General features: G+C 38.7%; 1 protein-coding gene across 4 annotated transcripts in view; it reads left to right on the forward strand.

Moving 5' to 3' along the window:
• GAK (cyclin G associated kinase) overlaps positions 1-25709 on the forward strand; it is an 81472-nt gene that overhangs the window by 16549 nt on the left and 39214 nt on the right. For 3 of the 4 annotated variants that reach the window (XM_072860004.1, XM_072860002.1, XM_072860003.1), the window contains exons 5-14: positions 256-398; positions 3548-3673; positions 4835-4924; positions 11057-11192; positions 11806-11918; positions 12480-12591; positions 14819-14942; positions 22724-22773; positions 22871-23019; positions 24413-24535. In XM_072860004.1, coding sequence (XP_072716105.1) covers positions 256-398; positions 3548-3673; positions 4835-4924; positions 11057-11192; positions 11806-11918; positions 12480-12591; positions 14819-14942; positions 22724-22773; positions 22871-23019; positions 24413-24535 — 1166 coding nt within the window. The remainder of the gene's footprint in view (positions 1-255; positions 399-3547; positions 3674-4834; positions 4925-11056; positions 11193-11805; positions 11919-12479; positions 12592-14818; positions 14943-22723; positions 22774-22870; positions 23020-24412; positions 24536-25709) is intronic. The other variant, XM_072860005.1, reaches the window with a different exon arrangement.

A 25709-nucleotide genomic window follows, 5' to 3' on the forward strand; every position in this document is an offset into this window, starting at 1 on the left:
TTAACTATGGGATAATCATTAAGTTCTTTGTGTTTGAGACTAGTCAGAGGAAGGAAGAGGAGGAGTTCCTTAGAGCACCATTTCCTGTGGCACTGGAGTCAGTGTGCATTTACCATTTTCAGAATATCCATCTAATATTACAACTCAAGACTGTAAATCTTCCTTGATGAGAAGAGCATTTGTCTATTCATGCCAAGCTATCAGAATTTGTGGTGTTCTGTGTGTGCTTATGTGAATTTCTCTGATTTCCTTCAGGACAGCTGGTGGAATTCTTAAAGAAAGCAGAATCCAAAGGACCTATCACCTGTGACACAGTTTTGAAGATCTTTTATCAGACCTGCAGAGCAGTGCAGCATATGCATAAACAGAAGCCTCCTATTATCCATAGAGATTTAAAGGTGTGTTACAATGTTTAAATAAAGGCTGAATTTTTAAACAGCAAAGGAGCCTGTTGGGCTGAATCAGGCAGTGTTAAGGCTGTTGATCAAATACAGTGGACACTCGAGCATAGTGCTTACATGTATTGCCTTGCCAAGGCTGCTGGATTTCAGTGAAGGTAATCACTGAAATACTTGCATCTCTTCAGACAACATCTTTTCCTTGTGCTTGTGGTGTTAGTACTGCTTGCACTCTATCTGAACAAGCTGACAGAAAAGTAGTATATCATGGTTTGCTGATTAAGTTAGTCTTTAAGTAGTTTGCTTTTGATAAAATAACCAGTTACGACTTGAGTTGTAGTTTTGGGGTGAGCAGGTTTTCTAAATAAAGAAGTAAATCTTTGAAGGAGAAGAGAAGATAATGTTGGATTCTCTGAAAGATTACGTAGCCTTTGAGAATGTGTAGTGAGCTGTTAGTTTTAGAACTAACAACTTGCATTGCATTTTAGAGCTTGATTTTAACTTGAATTTTAAAATTTGGGAGGCATAATTCATGATAGAATTTGTTTCTTAATTTTTTATTCTGTTAGCCTTTACCAAAATGCTATAGGGTTTTGCTGTAGAAAGTGTTGTCCCCTTAGAAACTTTGGAGATTTGAAAGGATTTCATCTGTTTGAATTTTGTATTTTGAAGGCAGGGGTTCACCTTTACAGGTATGCTATACCTTAGATGAAGGAGCCCTAATCATCAGTGAGATTCTGCTGTACTACAAATACATTTGAACATAGTGCAAGGAGGTGGTCTTTGTAAGCATAAATAAAATAAGAGAAAGAAGATTCTTATTTCTGAAACGGTGTCCGGATTTCACACGTTTGTTTCCTGCTTGATGTGTTATCAGCTGAATATAAAAAGAAAATTTGTTCCTCCTTAAGTAAGCATGTACTTGATTACTTTGGGGAAAGGAAAATGAAACCACTTTTTGAAAGTCAATGTGTGTGAAGTGTTTTCAACACTGTTGTTGAAAGCTTTGGTATTAGGTACTAGTATAGCCCCTTAATATAAAAATTAGTTGTGATGATGGAGTACACCTTTTTTTTTCTTGGTACCATTGACCAGGCTTCTAGGTCATGTCAAAGAAATTTTAATCAAGCTGGGATAGAACTTTCTTGGTGTTACTTTCTAGAATAATATTTTATTCTTCACTGAAATTTTGATACACTAGCCCTTAGAAAAGCTTGTAGAAAAGGCACATCTCTGAAAAAGGCGTAAAAAACCTATTTACAAATATACAATTTCTTACATAGCCATCTCCATAGAAGTTGAGTTAATGCTGTAATTCAAGGTCTGTTTTTTCTTGTCAAGTAATGTAAATTCCTGGCAGAGATAAAATATGGAAAAAGGGAGGAATTTGGTTTCATGTTGGTTTCATGTTACAGGGGCTGCAAAGCAAGATTAAATTATAGTTGTGCTGCAATAGGCAGAGACCTTACTACAATCAGGAGCCAACTAGGGATCAGTTAACTGTGCTACCCTTTTCCGGAAGGCTGAACTTAGGTCAGCAGCATAAAAAACTGTAGGTCAAAGTTTTGAGCCAACATCAAATGAGACCTGAGATACTTTTTGGGGAGGGGAGGGGTGTAGTAGGGTGGAGTCCTAACAGGTTTTTCTCAGTTGTTTTGACTAAAAGTATAAGGATTCGTCAACTTCTACAGTGCAGCTTAAGAACAAGTTCACTATTGTACTGGTGGCTGTTTCTGTCCTCCTGTGCTTTCCTTCTCTTGCTTGTCAGTGTAGTGCATTCTTTGTTTCTGAACACCTTTGCATGAAATTTGCACTTAAAATGTGTGTGTATAGCACTGTAAGAACCCAGCTAGTCAGAGCTGTGAAAATTCTAAGCTAGTTAGAGGGCAATTTTTAAAATACCAGTGCTTCTCTGATGTTTTAATTGTCTGAATTTGATCTTTTCAGGATTTGCCATGCAGTGTGCAGCTAGCCTGCATAACACAGGTCATAGAGTCTGTTAAAATTTGAATAATAAGCTGGAATGTTTTACATTATTAGCAACCTTTACCAAAGCATAAAAACCAGAACATATGTGCTCAGAAGCTTGATCTCTGGTCTTACTGTGACCATTTTTAGTGTATAAACTTAATTTGATGTTGAATGCCCACCCTTCTTATTGTACATGGAGATAAGCAAAGGTTATCCAACAGAGAAGGGAATTCAGATTGCTTATTGAGATCGATACTCTAACCACATCATTAACAGAGTTTATGTCTTCCTGCAGGGTAGTCAAAATTAATTTTATGGTGGAAGAAGTTGGAAGGGGCATGTGTAAGGAAGCCTAATAGGATGTTCTGAAAGCCAGGGTTTTACAGAAGGAAGTCCAGAGATGATGTGGTTTCAAAGGGAAAGGGAAGACAAACCTAGTTATCTGAAGTGTGGTGTTGTAATGTTACTAATATGCCTCTGAACCTTTTCCTGACTTTATGCAGAGATACAAATATTCTTTGTCAGCCCTTTTCTGGTTATGACCCCACAATACTTCTGCCCAATACCCACTTTTCCCCTCCCCTTAAGTTTCTTCCCCATTGCACTTAGCAATCCAGTAAGGTTGGATTTTATGAAGCAGGAAAAGGGAGGGATGATGATGAACTATTCAGGCAGCACATGGTCCTCAAATAGCTGGTTTCTGTCTTTGCAAAGGGTCACAGCTGCCTCTTTTCTATGTCTGCCAGCAGCCTGTTACCCTACTAGTACCTTCCTGTTTTGTGTCTACAGCAGTCATAACCTCCACTCCAATTAAGCTAACAGTGTTCAGTTTTATGCATGAAAACATTTGGATTCCAAGATACTGCTGCTGCAAGTACTCCTCCGAAAAAGTGGCCTCCTCTTAGGCACTAATTAAATTATTTTTTTTTCCTGGGGTTTATTTCCTGCTCTCTTGAATGTTTCCTGCTCATAGTGGTTTTGGTGCTTGCTTTTAAAAACTGGCTGTATTGCTACCCTATACATCTACAGTACTGTCTGAAATCTTTGTGCTCCTGTAAACAATGCTCTGGGCTAAAGTAAGTTTTTATATATACGCACAAGTGAGCTGATGTTTAAAAGCATGTGTGTTAGTGTACAAAAAAGATGTCTTTAATTTATTATTCTACCTCTTTTTGAAGGTGGAAAACTTGCTTATTAGTAACCAAGGGACGATTAAACTTTGTGACTTCGGTAGTGCTACAACTATAGCTTACTATCCTGACTACAATTGGTCTGCACAGAAGAGAGCACTGGTTGAAGAAGAGGTGAGACTATTTTAATGTGATTAATCTTGATATCAACAGTGGATTAATTTAATTGTTGCTATTAATCTGATATTGATTTGTGGGATTTCGAAGACAACTGAAGATTGTTTCAGCTGTAGTGTTGTTTGTAAAGCTTTGGTTTTATATTTGTGTTGCAGAGTTCAAATGCTGTCCGCAGTTGTAGTCATAGCTTGTGTTCTGTAGCTGCATATACAAACGCTGCTTCAACTTGAGCAGTGTCCATTCTACAGTCCAGTGTGAAAATAGAGCTTCTTCTGATTGTACTCTTAACAGGAAGTCAAAAATTGTTTATGCCAAAGTGATTCCCACCTTCTCATCTATTTTTCTCAGTTGAATGATGTATAAAGAAGCGGCATGTCTGCTCAGCAGAATTTGAATAGGCAGTATTGCAGTGCCTCTAGGACTACAGTGACAGTATTAAGCATGCAGTATGTTTTTGCAAAGTGCATTTATTCTTAGTTTTGAGTTGAGAGTAATGCTGGTAAATCTAATGTAATACATCAACTGGACTCAGACTTTTAACTATGGAGAAATAGTGACACTTAAAATTCATGTGTGCAACTTGTGATATCATGAATCTCTGTAAACTCCCCCTGTTTTGGAATCCAGCATCCTTGGAGAGCAGTCCATTGGTTTCTGGAGAAGAAAAGATGTTGTACCACTGTCTTGTATAGTCTATGGAAAAGTATGGTAGAGAAGATCTCTTCAGAGATCCTTGTGAATGTATCTTAACTCTTTGGATGTGTCTGCACTGTCTTTACGTGTGATGAGGAAGTGAGAAATACATACTGGAGTGTGAATTTGCTTCTTGCTTTATTGTTGATTTTCTGTATTTGTCTCCATATCCCTTTTTGCCTCACATAGAACAGTCATTTTACTTCATGTGCTTTGCAGTTTGGAAGGACTCTTGAATATGACAATGTTATTTATTTGAGTACTACTGTCTTTATCTGAGCTTATATCAAAGCTGTTTTGACTATTGCAGGATTCAATTGATGGCTTCTGCCTTGACAAGTATTTCTGAAATTAATTTTGTAAGTGAGAATGCTGTGCCTTCTACATGGAGAGCTGTTTCTTTGGTTGAATGCCATTAGAGCTTATTATTCAAGTTTCTGTTTCAAGAAATTCTGTCTTCTGCAGATCACAAGGAATACAACGCCAATGTACAGGACACCAGAAATGATAGACTTGTATTCAAATTTTCCAATTGGTGAAAAACAGGACATTTGGGTAAGAAATTTTTCTCTTGCTGTGTCATAGCTGCTTATGTCATATTGAAACTGATTTTTCAGTCTTCATGTTAATTTGTTTATTAAATAAATAAAAGCACCAAAATAAACATAGGATAGATTGTCTTATGTCAAAGTAAACTTAAATAGTATGAAATGTGTACCTAAATATTAAAAGAATGAGATGTAGTATTTGAGGTTTTCTCCAAGATCTAGCTTGACTTCTACTGTGAGAGGCAATGCTGAACTTCTTTGACATTCGGTAGAACTGTTGCCTATTTGGAGCTTGCCACCACAGAGCCAGAATACTTACAGTCCTTGGATTCAAATTCTTGCCTTTCATGCTCTGTCGTGCCTGTAACCCTGGGACAGCCCATTGCTGAGTTCAGAATGGTTATGTCTAGGTATTGCATCTAGATAAAATACTGATAGATAGCAAAGATGAGAATGATGCAGAGATCATTCATGCTTTGTACAGAAAGGATGATACACTGTTAACATTCACTAAAAAACCTGTAACCAGAATTAAAGATAAATGTTAAATCCTCAGTTGTACCCTTTTCAGTTGTGTAATACTGTTGTCATAGTACTGAGATATGGCCCAGTGACTTTGTCCTTAGGGCCTTAGTTTATTGGATGTTTTTTACAGAGGCAGGTGTCAAGCTGTTCAGCTGTTATCTGTATTGGCAGTGTGTCAAAAGACAAATTCAGAAAATGTAATACTGCTGGTTTAAAAGTTATTTGCCATCTCAGAACTTCATTTGATTTCTTAAATTGGTTACAAGATATTGTGGAAACTCTTATTCAGCTTCTACAGCTGTTGGCGATTTTCTTCTGGCATGTGAAGAAATACTGAGACAAATACATTTTTCTGACCATTTGGTCACTTCACATGAGTTAAATACTGGCAGTTTGAGCCAAGATTACATCCAGTTAAACACAAAGCTAGAAACGCATTTAACAAAAGCCTCACTCAAAAGCGCAGTTGCAATTATTTGTTTAGAATAACTCTGTATCTGTTAGTATGAATATGGTGGTTGTCTCCTGCTGTGTCTTTGGAAGATCTGTTCCATTTACCATGCCTTTGTTGGAACATGTTTTGCGTTTTTTCCTTTACACTCTGGGTTCAATGAATACATGCAAAGTATTTGGCGATAGAATATGGTGCTGTCTCAGGAAGCTTAACTGATCTTGTAGTTTGTGGTTAGGATAAACAGTTTTCCCAAGAAAGCAGGTAGGGTGAGTAACACTCATGGTTGCGGTCTGTATGCTTGTCACTGTGTGAGCTTAAAGGTATAAAGGAGATAGAAATGTCTTATTTAGAACAGCAGCATAGATGAAACATTAGTTATCAACCACATAGACTCCACAATGGGAATGTGATTAGATATCGATTGTAAGATCAGAGGTTCTTAAGCTTGGCCAACTGCTTTCTATACATTTCCTGCCTAAGTCTAGAGATCTTCAGAAAATAAGCACTAACCCCAAATAACTTTAGTTCCTTTTTTCCAAATTAATGTGATTTCCTGAACTGAAATTCAACTGAATTCCACTGAAATAACAGGCTTTACCTTGTCATAAAGATTTTTCTCCATTGAAATTATCTTTTGCCTTGGAAGGCCCTTCATACACTCCCACCTGAAAAAAAGCAGAAGAGTGGGCTTTGGAATATGTTTAAGGAACAAAAATTCAAAGTTGGATTCAGAAAGTACTTTGGTGTAATAGCTGTGTGTCATCCTGCAGCTATACTGTAGAACTTTTCATCATTTTCATCATTGCTTAGGGACATGGTATAGTGCTGGTCTTGGTAGTGTTAGGTTTACGGTTGGACTAGATCTTAAAGGTCTCTTCCAACCTATACGATTCTGTATGAATTTAAGTGTGCTGCTTATTGCCTGAAGCTGGTCAGTGGAAAAATAACAGTATTTTGATTTGTTTCAAACAATTCCCACCCCAAATCCCAAACACTACCACAACCCCCAAAAAGCCCCACTGTCTCCTTAAGGAAGGGTTAAATGAGCTGCTGGTAAAGGCCTGGCAGCAGGTCAAAAAGTTATTCCTAGCTATTTTTGGTCACTTTGTCATGCTGCTTTTTTACCTGCTGGTATGAGTACTCAGACTGACCCAGGCAGCTTCTGTAAGAGGGACTGTCTGCAGCTTTGGGGCAACATCCCGGGGAAATGGGCTCTTCTAAGTGCATCAATGCTGAGGCTATGTGGATGGTGTTGACTTTGAGGAATTGGCTTGCTGCAGCTGGAATTGCTTTTTAAGCCAAATTGAATCACAATTGGTGTTTAAGATATTCAAAAAGTATCACTGTTTCAATCCTAAGTTACAGATAAAGCAGAGGGAATGAAAAACATTCCCTAGCAATTAAAGCAAAGGTCAAATCTAAGTGGTCTCTTCATTTCCTGTGTGTTCAGCTGATTGCCTTTGTGCCTTTCTCCCCCATGTGGCTGTGGACACTGTCTTCTGATGTGCATGGTGTCTCGGACTGTGCAGGGATTAGTTTTGTTTCTTCAACTAAATTATGATCTGCCTTACTTCTTTGTAAACAGGCTTTTCTGTGGCAGAGGTGGTGGTATTTCCTGTACTCCCCTGCTGGATTAATTAATGTGGGCTATATGATGTTTCAGTATATACATTACAGAGAGCTTTACCAACAGACTGACAAAAATGTACTTGCTATACAATAATACAGAATTAATATATGCAGTTTGTTTCTGGCCCTGGATTGAGAGACTCAGTAAGTGTTTTGGAGTAACTAAATCTCAAACCTTTGAGACTTCAATAGCATTCAAATCTTTGAAACTGTTCTTGGGATAAATTGACAACCAAGGACAGCTGGAGACAGCATGTGCAGGGGACTGGAGGCAGTGAGCAGATTTCTTAGCTAACGTCTTCATTGGGTTGTTTTTACTTGGGGGGGCTATAAAAGCCCATATGCTCAAGCAACTAAGCTGGGGTTCAGAAGAAACTTTGAGGAGGAATTTTCCAGTCTGTTGTGCAAATATTTTCTTGGAGATATTGGATGCTTTATTATCAAACTTTTATAGGTGAGATGGAACACGGTTCTCTTACAATAGCATAACTTTGCCAGTATATTTCATATGTTAACTTGTGTGAAAATATATATCAACTTACATTTACTTAAGTAACAGAAGAAATTATCCTAATTAATCCTTAACACCTGGACTATTCAGAGATTAGAATTCAAAACTGACTTCTGGCTTTGGTGGTTGTTCCCTTGTCAGGTTGCACAGGTCTCAAGTTTGGGCACACCAAGGAAAAATCACAAAACCAGGACCACTACGTCCTTGGAATTTTCAAGTTCCAAGGACATGGTGGTCCTGGTTTTGTGATTTTTGAGGCTTGAATGAACCTGTCTGAAACTTATCTTAAGTTTTATTTGTTATAAGAATTGAATAGCCTTCTGATTGTAGGAAATAAAGGGATTGTAATTTCAGGCTTGTTTTCTTAAAATCTGTATCAAAATAAGTGTTCTAGAGATAATGTTGTATCACCCTAGTGTCATTTAAACGAACTGATTAACACTGAAATGCTTACCTAGCTGGTGCATTGCATAACAGAATGTATCTGAGTTAGAAATAGGAAAGACCAAATTCTGTCCCCACAAATAAAACGAGTCTCCTTGAAGCACTTGATGAAGATGTGAAATAGAACTTCTGAGCCTTTTTGAAGAAAAACTGTTCTTGAACTTGTTCATTGTTGCAGGACTACTTGTTTTTGTATACAGTGAGATTCATAAATGGATTTATTGTAATGATTTTTAAAAAGACAGGAATAGGAGAATTCCTGAACATGAAAACCTGCATGAAAAGGAAAAAACCCACAAACCTATTTAGTAGCAGTATTGCTGCTTGGAGCTCTCTAATTGACATACCAAACAAATGAATGTTTCACTAAGTGTTCTGTCCTCAGAGAAACATCAAGACTAATTATTTCTAAAGGAGTGTGAAGCTGATCTCTAAAGCACTGGGAATATAATATAGAGTTGCATAAGTCAGCAGTTGACGATTGCAACCTGTGATGTGGAAACAGTATTAGGAAGCTTAATCAATTTTGTAGTCTAAAATGCTGCTTTAAATATAATTGCCTGAATTAAAGACAGCACAAACAAGAAGAACCAGTTAATGGGTTCATGAATCAGAACATTTGTATTTAAAAACTTTTGTCATTCTGTGATAAGTTTCATACAAAGAAGGTGGGTGCTGCAGAGCTCCTTTTGTCCATGGCTGTGGGGACCTTCCAGCTTCCTGTAGGACCATGATGCTATCACAGGATACGAGATAAGGTGTAGAGGTACAGGGTAAGGTGTTTCTTTATCTTTGGGTCAATTACCTTGCGTAAAGTTGCAACACTCCTTTGCTGAGTGGTAGAGGAGGAAGAGGACAGAAGTGTGCCATGATCTGCTCATGTCCCTGTCTGGGGCTGCAGCTCTCAAAGACAGGAGAGCCATCAACTGAAGCAGCCACCCTCTTGCCACAGACAACCCCTGCCTCCCTGCCCCGGGCTCTCCTAGCCTCACACCAGTGTTCTCCATTCCATGCCTTCCTGATCGCCAGGAGACGCCCATTCTGGGCCAAAAGTGCTGGCCACCACCAGCATTCTGGCCGCTGCATCACTAGGGCTAGTGCCAGGAGCTCAGTCCCAGGATACCCAGTGAAAAAGGGCACAGAGTTCCCTTTGCCCATGGTTTTGGGGAGCTTCCAGCTCCCTGTAATACTACCATGGGGTAGGGGTTGGTGGTGTTTTATCTATCCTGTAGACTGTTGGCAACTCTCCAGCTCAGTGGCAGAGGAGGAAGAGGACAGGACTGTGCTGTGGTCTTGTTGTTTCCCTGTCCGGTCATCCAATTGCAGTACAGAGCAGCCACCCTTCACCACCATGGGCAACCCCTGCTTCCGTGCCCTCTCCTCCCTACCCTTGCTCACCTGGCTGCTCATCTGCCAGCCAGGGCTGGCGGTGTCACCAGCTGCCACTGCCAGTGTTATACCTGCTGTGACACCACCATTACCCTTCGCTGGGTAGAAAACTGGTGGGATGGCCAGGCGCAATGAGTTGTGGTGAATGGAGTTAAACCCAGTTGGTGGCCATTCACAAGCGGTGTTCCCCAGGGCTCAGTATTGGGGCCAGTTCTGTTTAATGTCTTTATCAATGATCTGGATGAGGGGATCGAGTGCACCCTCAGTCAGTTTGCAGATGACACCAAGTTGGGTGGGAGTGTTGATGTACTTGTGGGTAGGAAGGCTCTATAGAGGGATCTGGACAGGCTGGATTGATGGGCCGAGGTCAATTGTATGGGGTTCAACAAGGCTAAGTGCCAGGTCCTGCACTTGGGTCACAACAACTCCATGCAACGCTACAGGCTTGGGGAAAAGTGGCTGGAAAGCTGCCTGGCAGAGAAGGACCTGGGGGTGTTGGTTGACAGCCGGCTGAATATGAGCCAGCAGTGTGCCCAGGTGGCCAAGAAGGCCAATAGCATCCTGGCTTGTATCAGAAATAGTGCGGCCAGAGGACCAGGGAAGTGATCGTCCCCCTGTACTTGGCACTGGTGAGGCCGCACCTCGAATACTGGGTTCAGTTTTGGGCCCCTTACTACCAGAAAGACATTGAGGTGCTGGAGCGCGTCCAAAGAGGAGCAGTGAAGCTGGTGAAGGGTCTAGAGCACAAGTCTTATGAGGAGCGGCTGAGGGAACTGGGGTTGTTTAGCCTGGAGAAAAGGAGGCTGAGGGGACACCTTATTGCTCTCTAGGACTACCTGAAAGGAGGTTGTAGAGAGGTGGGTGTTGGTCTTTTCTTCCAAGTAACAAGTGAATAGGACAAGAAGAAATGGCTTCAAGTTGCACCAGGGGACGTTTAGCTTGGATATTAGGAAAAATGTCTTCACTGAAAGGGTTGTCAAGCATTGGAACAGGCTGCCTGGGGAAGTGGTTGAGTCACCATCCCTGGAGGTATTTAAAAGATGTGTAAATGTGGCGCTTAGGTACGTGGTTTAGTGGTGGACTTGGTACTGTTAGGTTAATTGTTGAACTCGATGATCTTAAGGGTCTTTTCCAGCCTAAATGATTCCATGATTCTATTAAATATTTCTGCCTTTATCTCTGTGTAGGCTTTGGGCTGTATCCTGTACTTGCTGTGCTTTAGGCAACATCCATTTGAAGATGGAGCTAAACTTCGCATAGTCAATGGGAAATATGTCATCCCACAAAATGACACCCGCTATTCTGTGTTTCATGATCTCATTCGTAAGTTTACAATGTTATTTAATTCGGTGTCTTTATGGATACATCTTATTATTGACAGTGTTGTATTGCTGATAGTTAAATGTTATTGATGTGATGGTAAAAAATGTTAACTGTAACAACTTAGTGTTTTATTAAAAATTTTAATCCATTATCAAAAAACTTGAAAATATTAAATGAAACTTTTGGGGTTTTAGTGCTGTTGCCTGTCTTGCTTGCGATCTGAATTAGTCCATAGGAACAACTAGTGTTTTGATTTGGTTTCTTTGAATTTGCTTTAGAAATTCTATTTTCTTGAAATTTCAAATAGATTACTGGAAACTTTAATTACAGTGCCAGAAATGTCTCCAACTCCAGCAGTGTTAGATATAAAGTTACTTCTGAGGTTATTCATTAACTGATCCTAAAGTATATTCTGTGAAATATTCTTAAGCCTAAATGGTGTTTTTTCATGGATACCTGTTATGACAATGACATTTGGATATGGATTTAGCAGTTGCTTACTCTGTTCACGTGTTTGGTTATTGTGCTGGTGTGCATTGAAGAAATTATTAATCTCTGCTAGGAGAAAAGCTCTGAATAGTATCTGTTACATTGTGTGAATCTCCTTTTTTAGGCTCCACTTTGAAGGTGAACCCAGAGGAGAGACTGTCAATCACTGAACTTGTGAATCAACTGCAGGAGATTGCAGCAGCTAGGAATGTGAATCCTAAATCCCCCATCACAGAGGTAAAGATGTCTTATGAGGAGTGTTATTGATTAGGTCTCCTTTCTCTCCTCTCTTATCCAGAGAGTGTGTGTTTAGTAACAGATGTCAGAGCAGGTCCCCTGTTCCTTAGTCTTTTGAAAATTTCACACTAACCTGTTTTGAAATTCAGTTGAATTGATCTGTATCACTTTTAGGATCTTTGAAAATACACCTTTTAAGGCACAGAGCTTGCATGGCATTAGAGGAAACTAGTTGTTCTTACTGCTTGTTGAAAAACTTCTCATGATCTTGGGTCATTCTTTAGTATGCAAGTGCTCTCTGACATGCTGTATTTGATCATAATTAACTTGCACAGGAAAATCTAGTATACGAAGGCTCTGCCTACACTAACTTGAAACCCACTTAGGTGTCTTCTGTTTGCTTAATTTGCACAATACTGCAAGTGAATCAATTAGTGTATCTTCCTAACTTTCTCCTGAGGTTCAGCTTGCTTGATCTCACCAAGTAAAAGTAATTTACAAAGCATAAGAAGTTGGCTAAGTTGGCAAGAAAATACTCATAGTGACTATTAATTTCTTCAGCTCCTGGAACAAAATGGAGGCTATGGAAACAATGCTCAGCCTCGGACATTTGTGACCTCTGGTTCACAGAGCTCCAAGCCTGCAGGGCAGCTCAACAATATGTACAATGCAGGTAGGTGCAGAAAGAGACATCATCTTAGTGTAAAACCAATTGCATTTCTTCTACGTGAAAAAAAAAAAAGGGCATTTGGGAGTTTTAGACATTTTGCACAAGGACTAGCTATTTTCATTTATATTGCTGTTTCTAACCTTGTTTTATTTTTTGCAGTGTTTGGTTGTATGTTGATACATGCAAATGTGAATTTCTCAAGTTTATTGCTGGGCAAGATAAAATTGTTTCCTATGTAAAATTGAAACTAAAATGCATTATTGACCTGTAGAGGCTGGAGAGTTGAAATAAGTAAACTAAAACTTGATGAAAGTGGCAGATACAATAAGTAGTAATATTCTTAAGAACAAGAGCTGTAGAGAAAGTAGTTCATGTTATGACAAATGAATAAAAATGGCTTATTTTAAATCCAAAACTTTCCGATTCAGTGAGGCAATGATATTTGAAAATGGCTTGTGCAAAGAGGAGAATTTAAGAGGAGTTTAAACTTAAACTGTTAAAAATCTTCTCAGAAGTGCTGTTTTAACTGTGTTAGTTTGTGGCAGAAGTTACTGAAATCAGTTACTGAATATCATGAGTTTGTGCATGATATTGGATCTTTGGTGTGAGAAAGTGACAGTTGTCTTTGCTTTCCAAGAAGAACTACTTAACATCAGATATGTTACAAGTTAAAAAGATAGCGGCCATTCTGTGGCTTTTGGTATAACTTTATGCTAAAATGGGCTTGTTGGTGTCTAATGGTTGAGGTAGTCCAATAAAGAAACACAGAAGCAATTGCAGGGATTTTGACTATGGACCACAGAAGTTCATTAATACTATGGAGTCACTGACCTGACATGTATTTATTTTAGACTGGAAAAGGCCTGTATGAGGAAGAAATACTTCTGTAAGCATATGGGGTCCAACTCTGCCTCCTCCTCTCCCCCTTCCTCCCCCCCCCCCCCCCCAAAAGACTTTTGACCCCCCCATGGTAGTTTGAAGTACATCCAACAGTGATCATAGTCTAAAGCTATTTAGTTTTGTCACTTCCAAAAGACTTGTGTCTGACAGCCTCAAAGGGAAAAAAGCAGCAGCCTAAACTCAGTTCATTGGCTATCCAGTCAGTACTTTCAGAAATAGCCGTTGGGCCCAGCTAATTATGGGAGGATTGGGCAGGGAGGATTTCAGGAGATGGCTGCACCATAGGACATCAATGATGAAGAGAAGGAGTTGTGGTACCATCTGAGGAAAAACAATAGCTGGACTAGCAGTACTAAATTGAGCCGACTGAAACACATTTCCAAAATGACATAATTAAAAGTTGACATACCCATTCTGTAAAAATAGATATTCCAGAGTTCATTCAGTTGAAAATACTTGCACTTAATATAGTAAAGAAAATAAGAAGCTTGATAGGCTTATTTGTATCTAATTTCTTATTAAAAAGCAATTTCTGCACCCATCTTAGCATATATCATATGTGAATATGGAACACTTCAATTAATGTAGAAGGTATCAAGGGAATATTTCATACTGTATTCAATTTTCCTTCCAGCTTGATATTTCTTGCTTGATATTACTTATGCTGAATTGCCAATGAGACAACGGGTATTAATGTTCCAGGGAAACTTTTAAAATTGGGTAATATTTATTGCAGTATTATCTGTATATAAATTTCTGTGGAAGAAGCCAGCTTCCTAATAGGATTATAATCAAAAGGCTGTCTGGCCATCTGTTTTATGCAAGAATGAGTACTGTTTGTTGTATACAATTGTATTAATAGGGGTGTTTTGTTGGGATGCTGTGCTACTTGGGATGCTGTGCTTAAAAAATAACTTAATTATGCCAGCTGCTTTTGAAGCCCTGCTTTAAAATGTCTCTACTGGGGGTGCTTAAGTAGATTTGCAAATGATAAGCTGCACTTTGAGACTGATACTAAAAAAGATAGTATTTTGCTGCACTGGCAATATAAAATAAATGCTTTACTTTCAGAAGTTTTTTACCTTGTTTTCTCTTAAATGCAAACAGTCAATTAAACAATGTGTTAAGCAGTTTGCTAGTACCTCCTGACCGCAGGCAGTACTATCTTTTGCATAGGTCATAGTTAAGGAGAACTTTAGAACTGTGAGCCTTACAGCAAGGTGTAGCCTGTATGTGCATTCACTTCCAGCTTTGTAGGCAACTTGCTTTAGTATGGAGCCCATTCCAGGATATGACTTAAAGTACAATTATTTTTATTCGACTACTCTAGGCCTGACCGTTGCGGAATGTGACCAGACTTATGGAGGGTTCTTTGATATTCTGAGGGGTGGAACAGAGCGGTTTTTCACTAATATTAAGGATACATCTTCTAAAGTTATCCAGTCTGTGGCCAAGTGAGTAAAAAAAAATAAATTTAAAATTATGCTGGTAAGAGTTCTAAATGAAGGGTCAGGAGCTTACTCCAGAAATTATCGAATTCAGCATACTTTTCCAAGTATGAGCTCTAATAGCTGGTAGACCTGAGATATTAATACAAAAGTTACTTTAGCAATGATATACTAGAAAGGAGAACGTTAGGGACAAAAGCCTGTCCATAAGTAGTACTTTCCCTGCTGTATTTTAGATACTGAAAGCTTGGGAGAGATGAACAGGTGGGGGCTGGAGCAGGGCAGGGAGTTATGGAATAGGACTCTCATGGTTCGGAATGAATTAATTGAATTAGTAGATAGGGCCTCCATGAGTAAGAGAGGAAGAAGAAAAGATGGAGTGGTGAAAGGTACAAATAAAGGCAATGGAGGTGAGAAGAAAAACTGCAGGGAAATAGTATATGAGCTCTTCTGTCCAGTTTAGTTTTCAGGTGGAATCCTGCGCCCTCAAGGCAAAGTGAGGGCATCTGCACTGTTTGTCTCCTTTGCCCTGCATTATGTGGAAGAATACTCTCCTGTTTTGCTATATGTGTTCTCAGATACCTAGTGTGTGATTTTTTTCTTCTAATCAGATTTTCAGTCCCATTCCAAATGTTTCTAGTACCTCTGTATGATCAATATTAATCTGTATGATTCCTACATTTTTAACATGATAAAATTTTATGCAGTGTAAAAGTTTTTTCTCAATTCTAGGAAGAGCAGGTAAGTCACTATTGAATACCATGACTGAACTAGAGCCTCCTAAGAAATACTGAACCTTGTCCTTCACTGTAGGGTTTGTGGCCCTTTAATTGGGATACTGCGCTATGGCTTGTGAAGTCTATCACTTGCAACATGTTTTTCTTTCACGGAGTGTAATTTGTGTATAGTGCTGCTCTAAAATGTTTGTAATGATCAGATAAGTTAGATTTGTAGATCTTGCACCTCTGTAGCCACTTCAAGTGCATTTTTAGCTGTTTGCTCTTACAGTTGGTCTGTTTAAACTTCCTGTGTGTGGCTTAGAAAGGCCAGGTCCTCTGTTTTTTAAAGGTCGCAAAAGCTATGCAGCTTTGGTTTGTTCTTAAGCTTTCTACAGAAGCAGTTAGCACAGTAGCATCAAACTTTTCACCCTGGGGAAACCACACTGACTCAAGAGAAGACAGGGAGGGGTACAAGAGGAATGAACTGTTCCATGATGAAAAGCAGTGATTTGTTAGCAGCTTAGCAGACCTCTAGGAATTCCATGTATGAAGTAACAAGATGAGCTACAGCTTTTAAGTAACTGCTCTCCATTTTATTACTTTGGCATGTGCTGTCTTGAAGACCTCTGTTCTTTATCTCCTTGTACCTGCTACCTTCTGTGGAGCTGATCTTCCTTTCCCCTCCTCTTCAGTCCTACTCCTGTTTCTTTTGTAGTATCTTGTTGAACGAAATTTACCGTGTGGTGAAACATGGAAATATTCTGTAGGTTCCTTGCCTTTGACAGCTCTACTATTTATAAACTTGAAGGTACTTAATTCCTTGTCTTAAATTCTGCCAGTTTTGCTTAGATTTAAGTCTTGCAGGGGATAAATTGCTTTTCTTCCTTTGACAGATAACATTCTTCTCCACCTTTGACGAAGTTATAAGCCCTACTTTCCCATGTCTGTGTTCCTGTATTAGATCTTACTCTGATACTATATTTTGATTGTACACTAAATGCTTCTGAAGTACTCCTGCACTTTACTTTCTTGTGCTCTTGTCTCCACATGACTTTCTGAATTGTTGTGCCTCCATCAGTCAGTTATGTTTGAAGAAGTTTCCTCTTCCTGCTCTTGCAAGCGGTTTCTTCCTTAAAGACCACTGGAAGCTTAATTACATTTTTGAATTTCATCTTGTGGCACATTCCCCTTTTCTAGAGGTGGATTAGGACTGTCTAAAATTGACTTTTTAATATGGCATGGCTTATGCTGTGCCTGCACCTTATTTTTATTTCTCTCACCTAACAGGTGTGTGTGGCTTTTTGCTTTGTGTGATTTCCTTTGGTTCCATAATTGTAGTGTGCAAGGAATAAAACAGTGACTGTACATCCAACAGCATCTGCAGAGCTCATCTGGCAGCTTCTGAAGTGTAGGACAGTGAGTACTTGCTGTCTGAAGGATGTTGTTCAGTTCACATGCTCTTCTCTACAATTGTTTGTTTAGATTATGGTGACTTCCCAAAATAAGTCTTGCATCTCTTAGAGTTACTATGCTACTTCTGAATTGTTAGTGTTCTGTGTCTGAACTATACACTTGGCACTTGAGTTAGAATCCCTTTTTTGACAAAAATGGGAAAGTATGATTGAGATGAAATTTGAGGCTCTTGAGTCCTGCACAGAACCCCATGGCACGATCATTTATGCCTTAAATTTGTGTGAGACATAAGGAACTGTTGGAATCCTCTAAACTGCTTCAAACCTTATGTGGCATGGCTGTTTACTTTGTGGTAGTGTTTAAGTCCTTGTTAGGAATGCGCTGTTGGAGACATTTTAGTGCATGTCTTGTGGAACTTACTAAATATTAGTTAAAGCAAAGCTCCTTGCTTTTACATCTTGTTCATATTAATTACAGAAAGTCATATATGGATATTTACTGGAATTGTGTAGCTTGTGAATGTAATTGTTTGACCTGGTTTTGGTTTGTAGCTCTTAATGGGTGGGAGTATTGTAATACTGAAATTAGATCAATGAGCCACAGGCCTTTTCCAGCTAATGGGGAATACAGCACTTCCTTGGGCTGTGTTAGATTGACAGAGGATGATCAGACACTGTATGTTAAGCCCCAAGCTTCATCATGAGGATATCAGTCCCTCACAGATGTTTTGGCCTGGCGGATTGAATAAGGGTTTATATTTAGGTGACTCACGCATATCACCTCTGTTGATAGAGTGTGTGAGACAGTGTAGAGCTTAAACAAAAATCTGACAAACACAAACAAATCTTGGTTTCATGGAGGACCCTCTGTCTTCATACAGCTGTCTTTTTGTTTTCCTGTGTTACCTAAGTAATTTGGTCATTGGGTTGGAGAGTGAAAGAAAAGGAGGGAATGCACCAAGTATGTAATTATGCTAGTAAGAACCAGTTACTTCAATACTTACTTTCCAGATAATTAACCAATACTGAAAGAGAAACTCTTTCTACTTGTAATCTGCCAATATTCTTTAGTGGCCCTTAGTGCTGCAATTTTCATTCCTTGATAAGCCTGTGATGTGTATTTTGAATATTAACTGTGTTTAACAGTTCACTGAAATGGCAAAACATGAATTAACGTGAGCAATACTTAAAGTTATGCAGGACCGAAGGTAGTCTTAGGTTCTTTAGCATTTAACATTCACTGTGCTGCTGAGAGTTCCATGGCTGGGTTTGTGCACTCTTAAACTATTTATGCTTTAACCAAGCTGAAGTGTTAATTCTTTGTTTGCATCTACTATAGGACATATCTGTTTGTCATGGTCATTCTCTGCCTTTACAAACTTGTGTTGTGGCTACAGCCGATACCATCAGGGATGTGAGAATACCTCTTCTACTGTTCCATCCTTGACTGCCTTTCCAAAACGCTTCAACCAACATGAGAAGCAGGCATTCTGGACAAACTAAAATGTCTCTTCCTTGTCGTGCATTTTCCTCACCACACTTAAGTACTCCTCATGTTGCAGTTTGTCATCTCATTAGGTAGGCTCTCTCCTTCCTACTTATTGCTTTTCTGAATTGTGGAGTTATTTCTTTTATCTGCAGACGGACTTCTTTCTCACTGAATCCAAACTACAGTAGAAGAGTTAGTGTTTTGCAGTTGCTACAAAACAGTTAATTTTTTTCTTCTCTCCCATAGCTGCCTTTATCTTAATTCAAATTTTTGTCTCTTGTTTATCCTAGTAAGTGATAAAGTCTGAAAACTAAAACATGTCACAGGCTATTAGGAAGAGGAGAATGAATGAGGGCCATCTTGATTGTCCCCCAGGCCACCTCACTTGCAGGTGTCACAATTTCTGTTGCAGATTCAGGGCAGGCAGAAGCAGTTTGTAGCTACATGAGAGACCACAGAGTGACAGAGGTTCAGCTCTCTAGTGGTACAAACTGACCTAAAAGTCTAGGGTGTATATGCACTTAGAGCAGATATGCACTGCTCTGTGAAGGGGCCTGATATGGCAGGGCGGTGTCTGCATAGAAGGGAACTTTGTTCCAGCAGATGTACCCATGTGCACCTGATAACTCAGTCTGCAGCTGTGCGGCCTCAACATACCTCTGTTCAGCTCATGCATCTCTCGTTTCTGACACTACTGAGCCCTTGATCAGCTTTTATGCTTATTGAGGTCTGCATCCACGCAGGTTACAGATGCCCTGCCAAAAAACATATATAAATGTTTTAAGTATCCAGTCTTCAGTGGTATTGAAAGCAGCATGCAAAACTTATGATCAGTCTTGTTTTGATTTGTCAGAACAGTGTCTTCCACTGAACAGATTTTGATCTAGTAATCTAGGGAACAATTAGCTGCCTTTTATTGCTAGCTTTCTTTGCTTCTAAGCTGATTTTGTTTCTGGTTTGATGCTGCATTAATGTTTTATTTCATGGAACTATGTTGCACTAGGTAGTTGAACAATTAATTCATTTCTATGAAGCAAAACCAAGTGGGAACAGATTGATGTGAATTTCAGTGCTGCATTTCTTCCTGGCTTTTGAAGAATAAACTACAAAAATGGTGGTGCTTAGCTAATGATAAGTTTTATATAGTGATAAATTTCTACTCTTGTGAGTGTAGAGATGTCTGGAGGAAGATTGCTTAGTGTTAGAGCATTATTTAACTGAAGATAATGGTTTGCGTGCTCACGTCGTAGCTGTGCTTTCTTTGTGTAGTCTGTCATTCTTTATTCTCTCCCATCTTCAGCTGTTAGTAACGCAAGGTAACTATGCACTGTTGTAGAATTTTGTGCTGTATGGCAACTAGTTTTGTGAATTTAATTGTTAATTTTAATTTAATTGTTTTTAGCTTCATTTGGTGGAATGATCTTTTGTTTAATATTAGTTATGATCTTTAAGTGCAGCTGTTCTCTGGCAAGATTCACAATGCCAACCATTTACACAGTGAAAAGTTTTTAGCATCTAACTAAAACTTCTGATTTTTGTTTAGGTATTTATTCTGCAAAATGAGAATTCATATCTTATTTGCTACATTTCCCACTAGACCTCTCACTAAAAAGCCTTGAAGTAGCCTGGTATCATCAGAAAAGTAAATAAATATTGGTGTCATAACATATTTTCCTGTTTAGCTTAATTAGATCTTTAAAAAGCACACTGAGTTTCCCATATGGATCACAAGCCAGAAACTCTCCATGCAGTCTTTTGATTTGTTTGCATGTTCTTCTACTCTTATCACCTGCCAGCAACATCACTATGCAAATGAAAGTTCTGCTGTTAACAACATGAAAGGAAAGACCTTATTCCTGATGTTTAGTTACAGGGTTATATCTTCAAATGTGTAGGAATGCTTACCAGTGTGAAGAATATGATTTTTTTCACCTTCCTGCCTTTTAAAGCAATCTGTCTGACATGAAGCACTCCACAGAGTGCCTTGTGTGCCAGAGTCCCGCACAAAAACAGAGTACCTTGTGTTCAAGTCTTACTACTGTAATATCTCTGAAATCTTCAGAATAAGGTTCAAGGAATAGTAATTCAAGGACAAGGTCACATGTTTTAGGAGGGTTGTGTTGATTTTGCAGTTTAGCAGCTACATTTTAATTAAAACAGCACAAATATTCTGAAGCTTTTTCAGTTGTAACAGGCATACAGATTTTTTTTTCCTGCAATCCAGCAAGCTTGAGTTGGCTGTGCTGTGTTGTTGACAGACCAAGCTGCACTTTTTCAGCAATGTGTGTGTGGTGAGATCCATGCTCCTAAAAATGTTGTGTTTTAATTTAGACAAATGTAAAAAGCAAAGCTAAATTGCCTGGTGTTGCTAGTAAGAAGTCAATATTTGAAAGTGTTCCCAAAGGAATGGGTGTTAGGACTGTTGTTGTTTTGCTCTTAATAGTTCTGTGCTTCTGTTTAAAGTTGCTGCTTAACCTCAGTGTTATAGCATTGAAGAGATAATGGTTCTTTGGTCTCAGACTATTGTATTAGGTGGTTCTTTATCTTGATATCAAAAAAGTTGATATCATTAGAATGATCTGCATGTTTTTGTGCCTGAAGCTGGTGAGTGTGAGCAACAAACATTTGACACTTTTCAATGATAAAAAGGACTGTGCTCATCACTAACTTCCGTAAGAAAGGATTATTAGCTTGGAGTGTAAATTTCTGCCCTAGTTTGGTTGCAACAGTGTTACCACTTGAGCTACTTAATGAAGCTATGTCCTTCTGAAGGTGCAAAGAATTTTGAAATAATGTTTATTTGGCCATTTTGTCTACCTCCTTATGCAAGATTTTTCAAGGCTGAGTTTTTTAGTGCTTTGTCTAGTGAGACTCTCAAATGTCCTTGTGGTGATTTCAGTTTCTCTTGAGACCGTGGGTCATTATCATTGTTAGGACACTGTTTATGCCATTCCGCATAAATACTGTTTAATGTCCTTGCTTTCAGAACAGTTGTTCTTGCCTTATCTAAAATCCTCCTCCTAATCCTTGTAAATTCAATAATCTTTTAATCAATCCCTCCAGCCTCCTTCATGTTTACTAGCAAGCAGTAGGGAATCAAAGCATAATGTTCTCTCTTGATGTTTCAAAATTTGAGTGCAGTATCCTAGGTCTGCTCTTTCAAGCAGTGTCTTGAAACTTTATAGTGATAGAAAAGAATTGCTTTGATAGTGCCTCTGCATTCCTTAAACATGCATCATAGTATTGTGATGACATTTTGATATTCTGGAGATAATATACTACTGACTTATTCAAGTCAGGGATGTCTAAACCAAATTCTGTAGGTGATGTTTGTTCTTATTTTGGAATCAGGAGTGCAGACCTATGTGGTTATACTCAAGACCTGTGCTGGGGCTCTTTTTCTTGACCTTTTTCATCCTGCCACATAGCAGATACCCTAGAAACAAAAAAAATAATAGTGGTCTTCAAATAGTTAATTATTGGCATAATATGGGTGATTAGGTAGAGATGAAGGGAATGGACCTAAATACAAAAAAAAAATCACTAGGAGATTATTTTTCAAAAAGGCTGCTCTAAAACTGTGCACATCTATAGGAGAAAAAGATGAGTAATAATTAATGCCTTGCTCACTATGGGAGTTTTGGAAGTGAATTTTTGGAGGAATGATTTAAATGAGGAAAGAGATTCAGGTATTCTCTATTCATACGGAATGCAGAAATTGGGCAGCATGGCCATCTGGGCCAGATAGTAACATGCCAGAGTTACATAATTTAAAATGTAATGTTTCAACAAATGGTCTTTGTTTTAAGCATTATAATGTCCTCCATTAAAGATGTTAGAGCATCCTCATTGGGCTTTCAAACTGATACCTACAATGTACGTTTATCTGTAAGAGCAGGGGCTAGAGGAATGAGTTAAACATTGAAGGCATCTGTACAAAATCTGTAGAGATGGTTTTGTTGCAAATGATGTGAGTAACTGTTCAAATATGACATCTATTCTGAAGACTCTATTCTGAAAACCTTGAGGTGTGAGGTAACAAGCCTCAAATGGAAGAAATGAAGCACTATTCATGTTTGTAATGGGTGTAGCCTGAGATCTAGGTTTTAGACTTACAGCTTGAATGGTTCTATTTCCCAGTACTAACTCCAGTGTGTTCTGTTTCAGTTATGCAAAAGGAGACTTGGATATATCATACATCACTTCCAGAATTGCTGGTAAGATAGCTATGTCTGTCTTAAGAATAATTTCTGATTGTTCTTAATATATGAAAAAAGTGAATACTTCACCTGGCGCATGTTGTTTCGTCTTCAGTGATGTCCTTTCCAGCTGAAGGTGTAGAATCTGCCATCAAAAATAACATAGAAGATGTGAGGTTATGTCTGGACTCTAAACATCCTGGCCACTATGCTGTGTACAATCTCTCTCCAAGAACATACAGGTCTTCAAGATTTCATAATAGGGTATGTATAATTTTTGTGTATTTCTCTTAACAGGTTTTTCAACACAATGTCTTGATTATACCTTCAGCTTTTTATTGTGAAATATGTTAAAGTAAGCTGCATAATCAAAAAGATCACAAAAGAATAAATGTAAACATAAGGTTTAACCTTAAGTTGTAACAGGCATACAGATTTTTTCCTGCAAAAGGAAAAAATAAACATTCCTGCAAAAGTAAAAAATAAACTTGAGTAACCTATATTCTGCTTGTCTTTGCTTTCGACCCAAACGTAACTGATTGAAGACTAATCTTTAATCCTACTGACTAAAGTCTGTATTTCCTGGGCTAGTGATATCTTTGAAAACATGTATAGGTACCTTACATGTTTCAGATTTAAAGGGAGAATACTTAACATAATTAAAAATCTTACTAAAATTTCACTCTTTCAGACTGAAAGAGGTTTTACGTTATCAAAGGTAGTACTCCTTTGACTGATTTGCACAACCTGTTTACTGGACTTTATTCTTGTCCCACTATATACCATTTGACTCTCATATGGCTCAGCCCTAGCTGACTGCTTGTTGCTACTGTCTGAAATATGGGTATAGCTTAGCTGAGCCTCTGTTAGCCTTTCTGGCTATTGCTCTGATACTAAAATGAAGATATTTGCCTAATTCAGTAACAAGGTAGTGAGGACAGCTTGTTAGGTGCTGAGATGCTGGACTTCAGTGACTGCTCCTAAATACACCTCAACTGTCCTGTAAGTAGCTCAACCGTGGAGACTGTTACTGTGTTGAGCTGTCTAGCACTGGCCAGATTACATCTCACCTAAACAGTCTGTAGTGATCATGTCCCTTCCCCACAACACTGCCCAGAGGAGAGTCTAGAAGCATTATTTGTTACAGGAAACCCCTTTTGGGCCTTATCCTGCAGAGCCATCCTTAGCATTACTTCAGTTATCCAAGTTCACTTAAACTGTCAGGCTGAGGTATGTTCTGTGTAGTGCTTGTCACTTCCTTTTGTTTCATTCTAAACTTGTAGACAAGACAGTATTGTCACACCTGAAAAAACAATTACTGCCTCTTTGGGTGGAGGCAATCAACTTCTTTATCTCCATCTGGTTCAGTATGAGGTTCAGGCAGGGGCTGTTCAACATGGAAGGCAAAGCTTAATTGTGCAGGAAACCTCCTGCATTTGGTGCAGTGGACTATGACAGGACTGGAGTTTTATTGCACTTCATCCTATAAAGTGGTGCTTACACTGCGTAAGACTACTTTTCTTGAGCATCTTGCTTAATTTCTACCTGAAGGTGGCATTAAAGCGTAAAACTGCCTCTTATATGCACAGCTTAGGCTATGCAAATGTATGTTACTGTCTAATCTTGTTTCTCACCTCTGCTGTCTGTCTCGTTACAGGTTTCTGAATGTGGCTGGCCAGCAAGACGAGCACCAAATCTTCAGAATCTTTATAGCATATGCAAGAACATGCATTTATGGCTGAAACAAGACCAGAAAAATGTTTGCATTGTGCACTGCCTTGTAAGAAATCGGTTTAAGTCTGAACTGCTTTGCTCAATCTAGCTTTTAATGGTGAATAAGGATGCTAGTATCCACTCAGTTTGCGACTATGACTGGCTTCTTTTACTGTGAGGCCTGAGGGCAATTCCATCCTGCTATGTCTTTAGGAAAGTTATTTGCATAAATTTTCTTCTTAGGCAAATTAGTAGGATAATGCTTACTTGCATGTAGCATGGAAGGCAGCATGTAGGAGGGATTAAGGCAAAGTGGCCTTTAGGAGAAAGAATCTGCTCTACTATTTCAGTGTTTGCTTTATTTTTTGTTCATGTTTTCTGACTGACAGCTGGGTGTACACTGCATTTCCCACTGCTGTCCATTTAGAATGTAATCTGTATCTGCAGAATTGCAGAAACTGACTATGAGACTTTTGGTGGAACTTGCTTTTGCTGGCAGCAGATTGCTGTGTAAGTTCCACTGTTCTCTAATGTATCATTAACCTTGATATAACCCAAAAAAGCAATAAAACTCTCGATAAAGAGCCACCTTATGTCAAACATGGGGGGGAAAAATGAATTTAAAGAATAGTTACTATGTTCAAGATTTGAAAACATGAGCTTACTGTTATGTTTAAGAGAATTGCATGTGAAATTTTGACATTCTTCTCTTCCTGCTCAGTAAAAGGAGAAACATGACAGTTCCTGGAAATGCTGGAAAGCATTGGTAACCAGTCCTTTGATATGGTATAGTAGTCTATATGGAATATCACTGTCAGAGTGTTAAAAAGGATTTACTAATCTGGTGAAGTGTACTTCCTTAAACAGAGTTTTGCAAGGAAAAGATCAGTTAATGCCAGCTCCTGAAAACCGATGGGATTTTCAGTGCTGCTGTGAAGTTAGGAATCTAAATCTATATTAAAGTGATACTTACAGTATCTCAGTATCACATGATTGCTGGTCAAGTAGGTAAGAAGCAGATGTGTACCTTTTTTGTAACATCTTTCCCTTGAAGTGTTTCCTTTAAGGTACCTAACTTGTTCCTTTTCCTCAGGTGTGAGGGAAGCTTGTATATATATATGGCTGCATGTCAGATGTGATGTGAAGAGCATACACCAGAACTATTAGAAAAGAATGGTAGCTGCAATATGTGTCTTGGATTAATCTAGCTGGAAATTTTTGTAGATTTAAAAGCTAGGAAA

This window comes from Ciconia boyciana, chromosome 4, assembly GCF_034638445.1.
Source record: "Ciconia boyciana chromosome 4, ASM3463844v1, whole genome shotgun sequence".
In the NCBI taxonomy this organism is placed as follows: Eukaryota; Metazoa; Chordata; class Aves; order Ciconiiformes; family Ciconiidae; genus Ciconia; species Ciconia boyciana.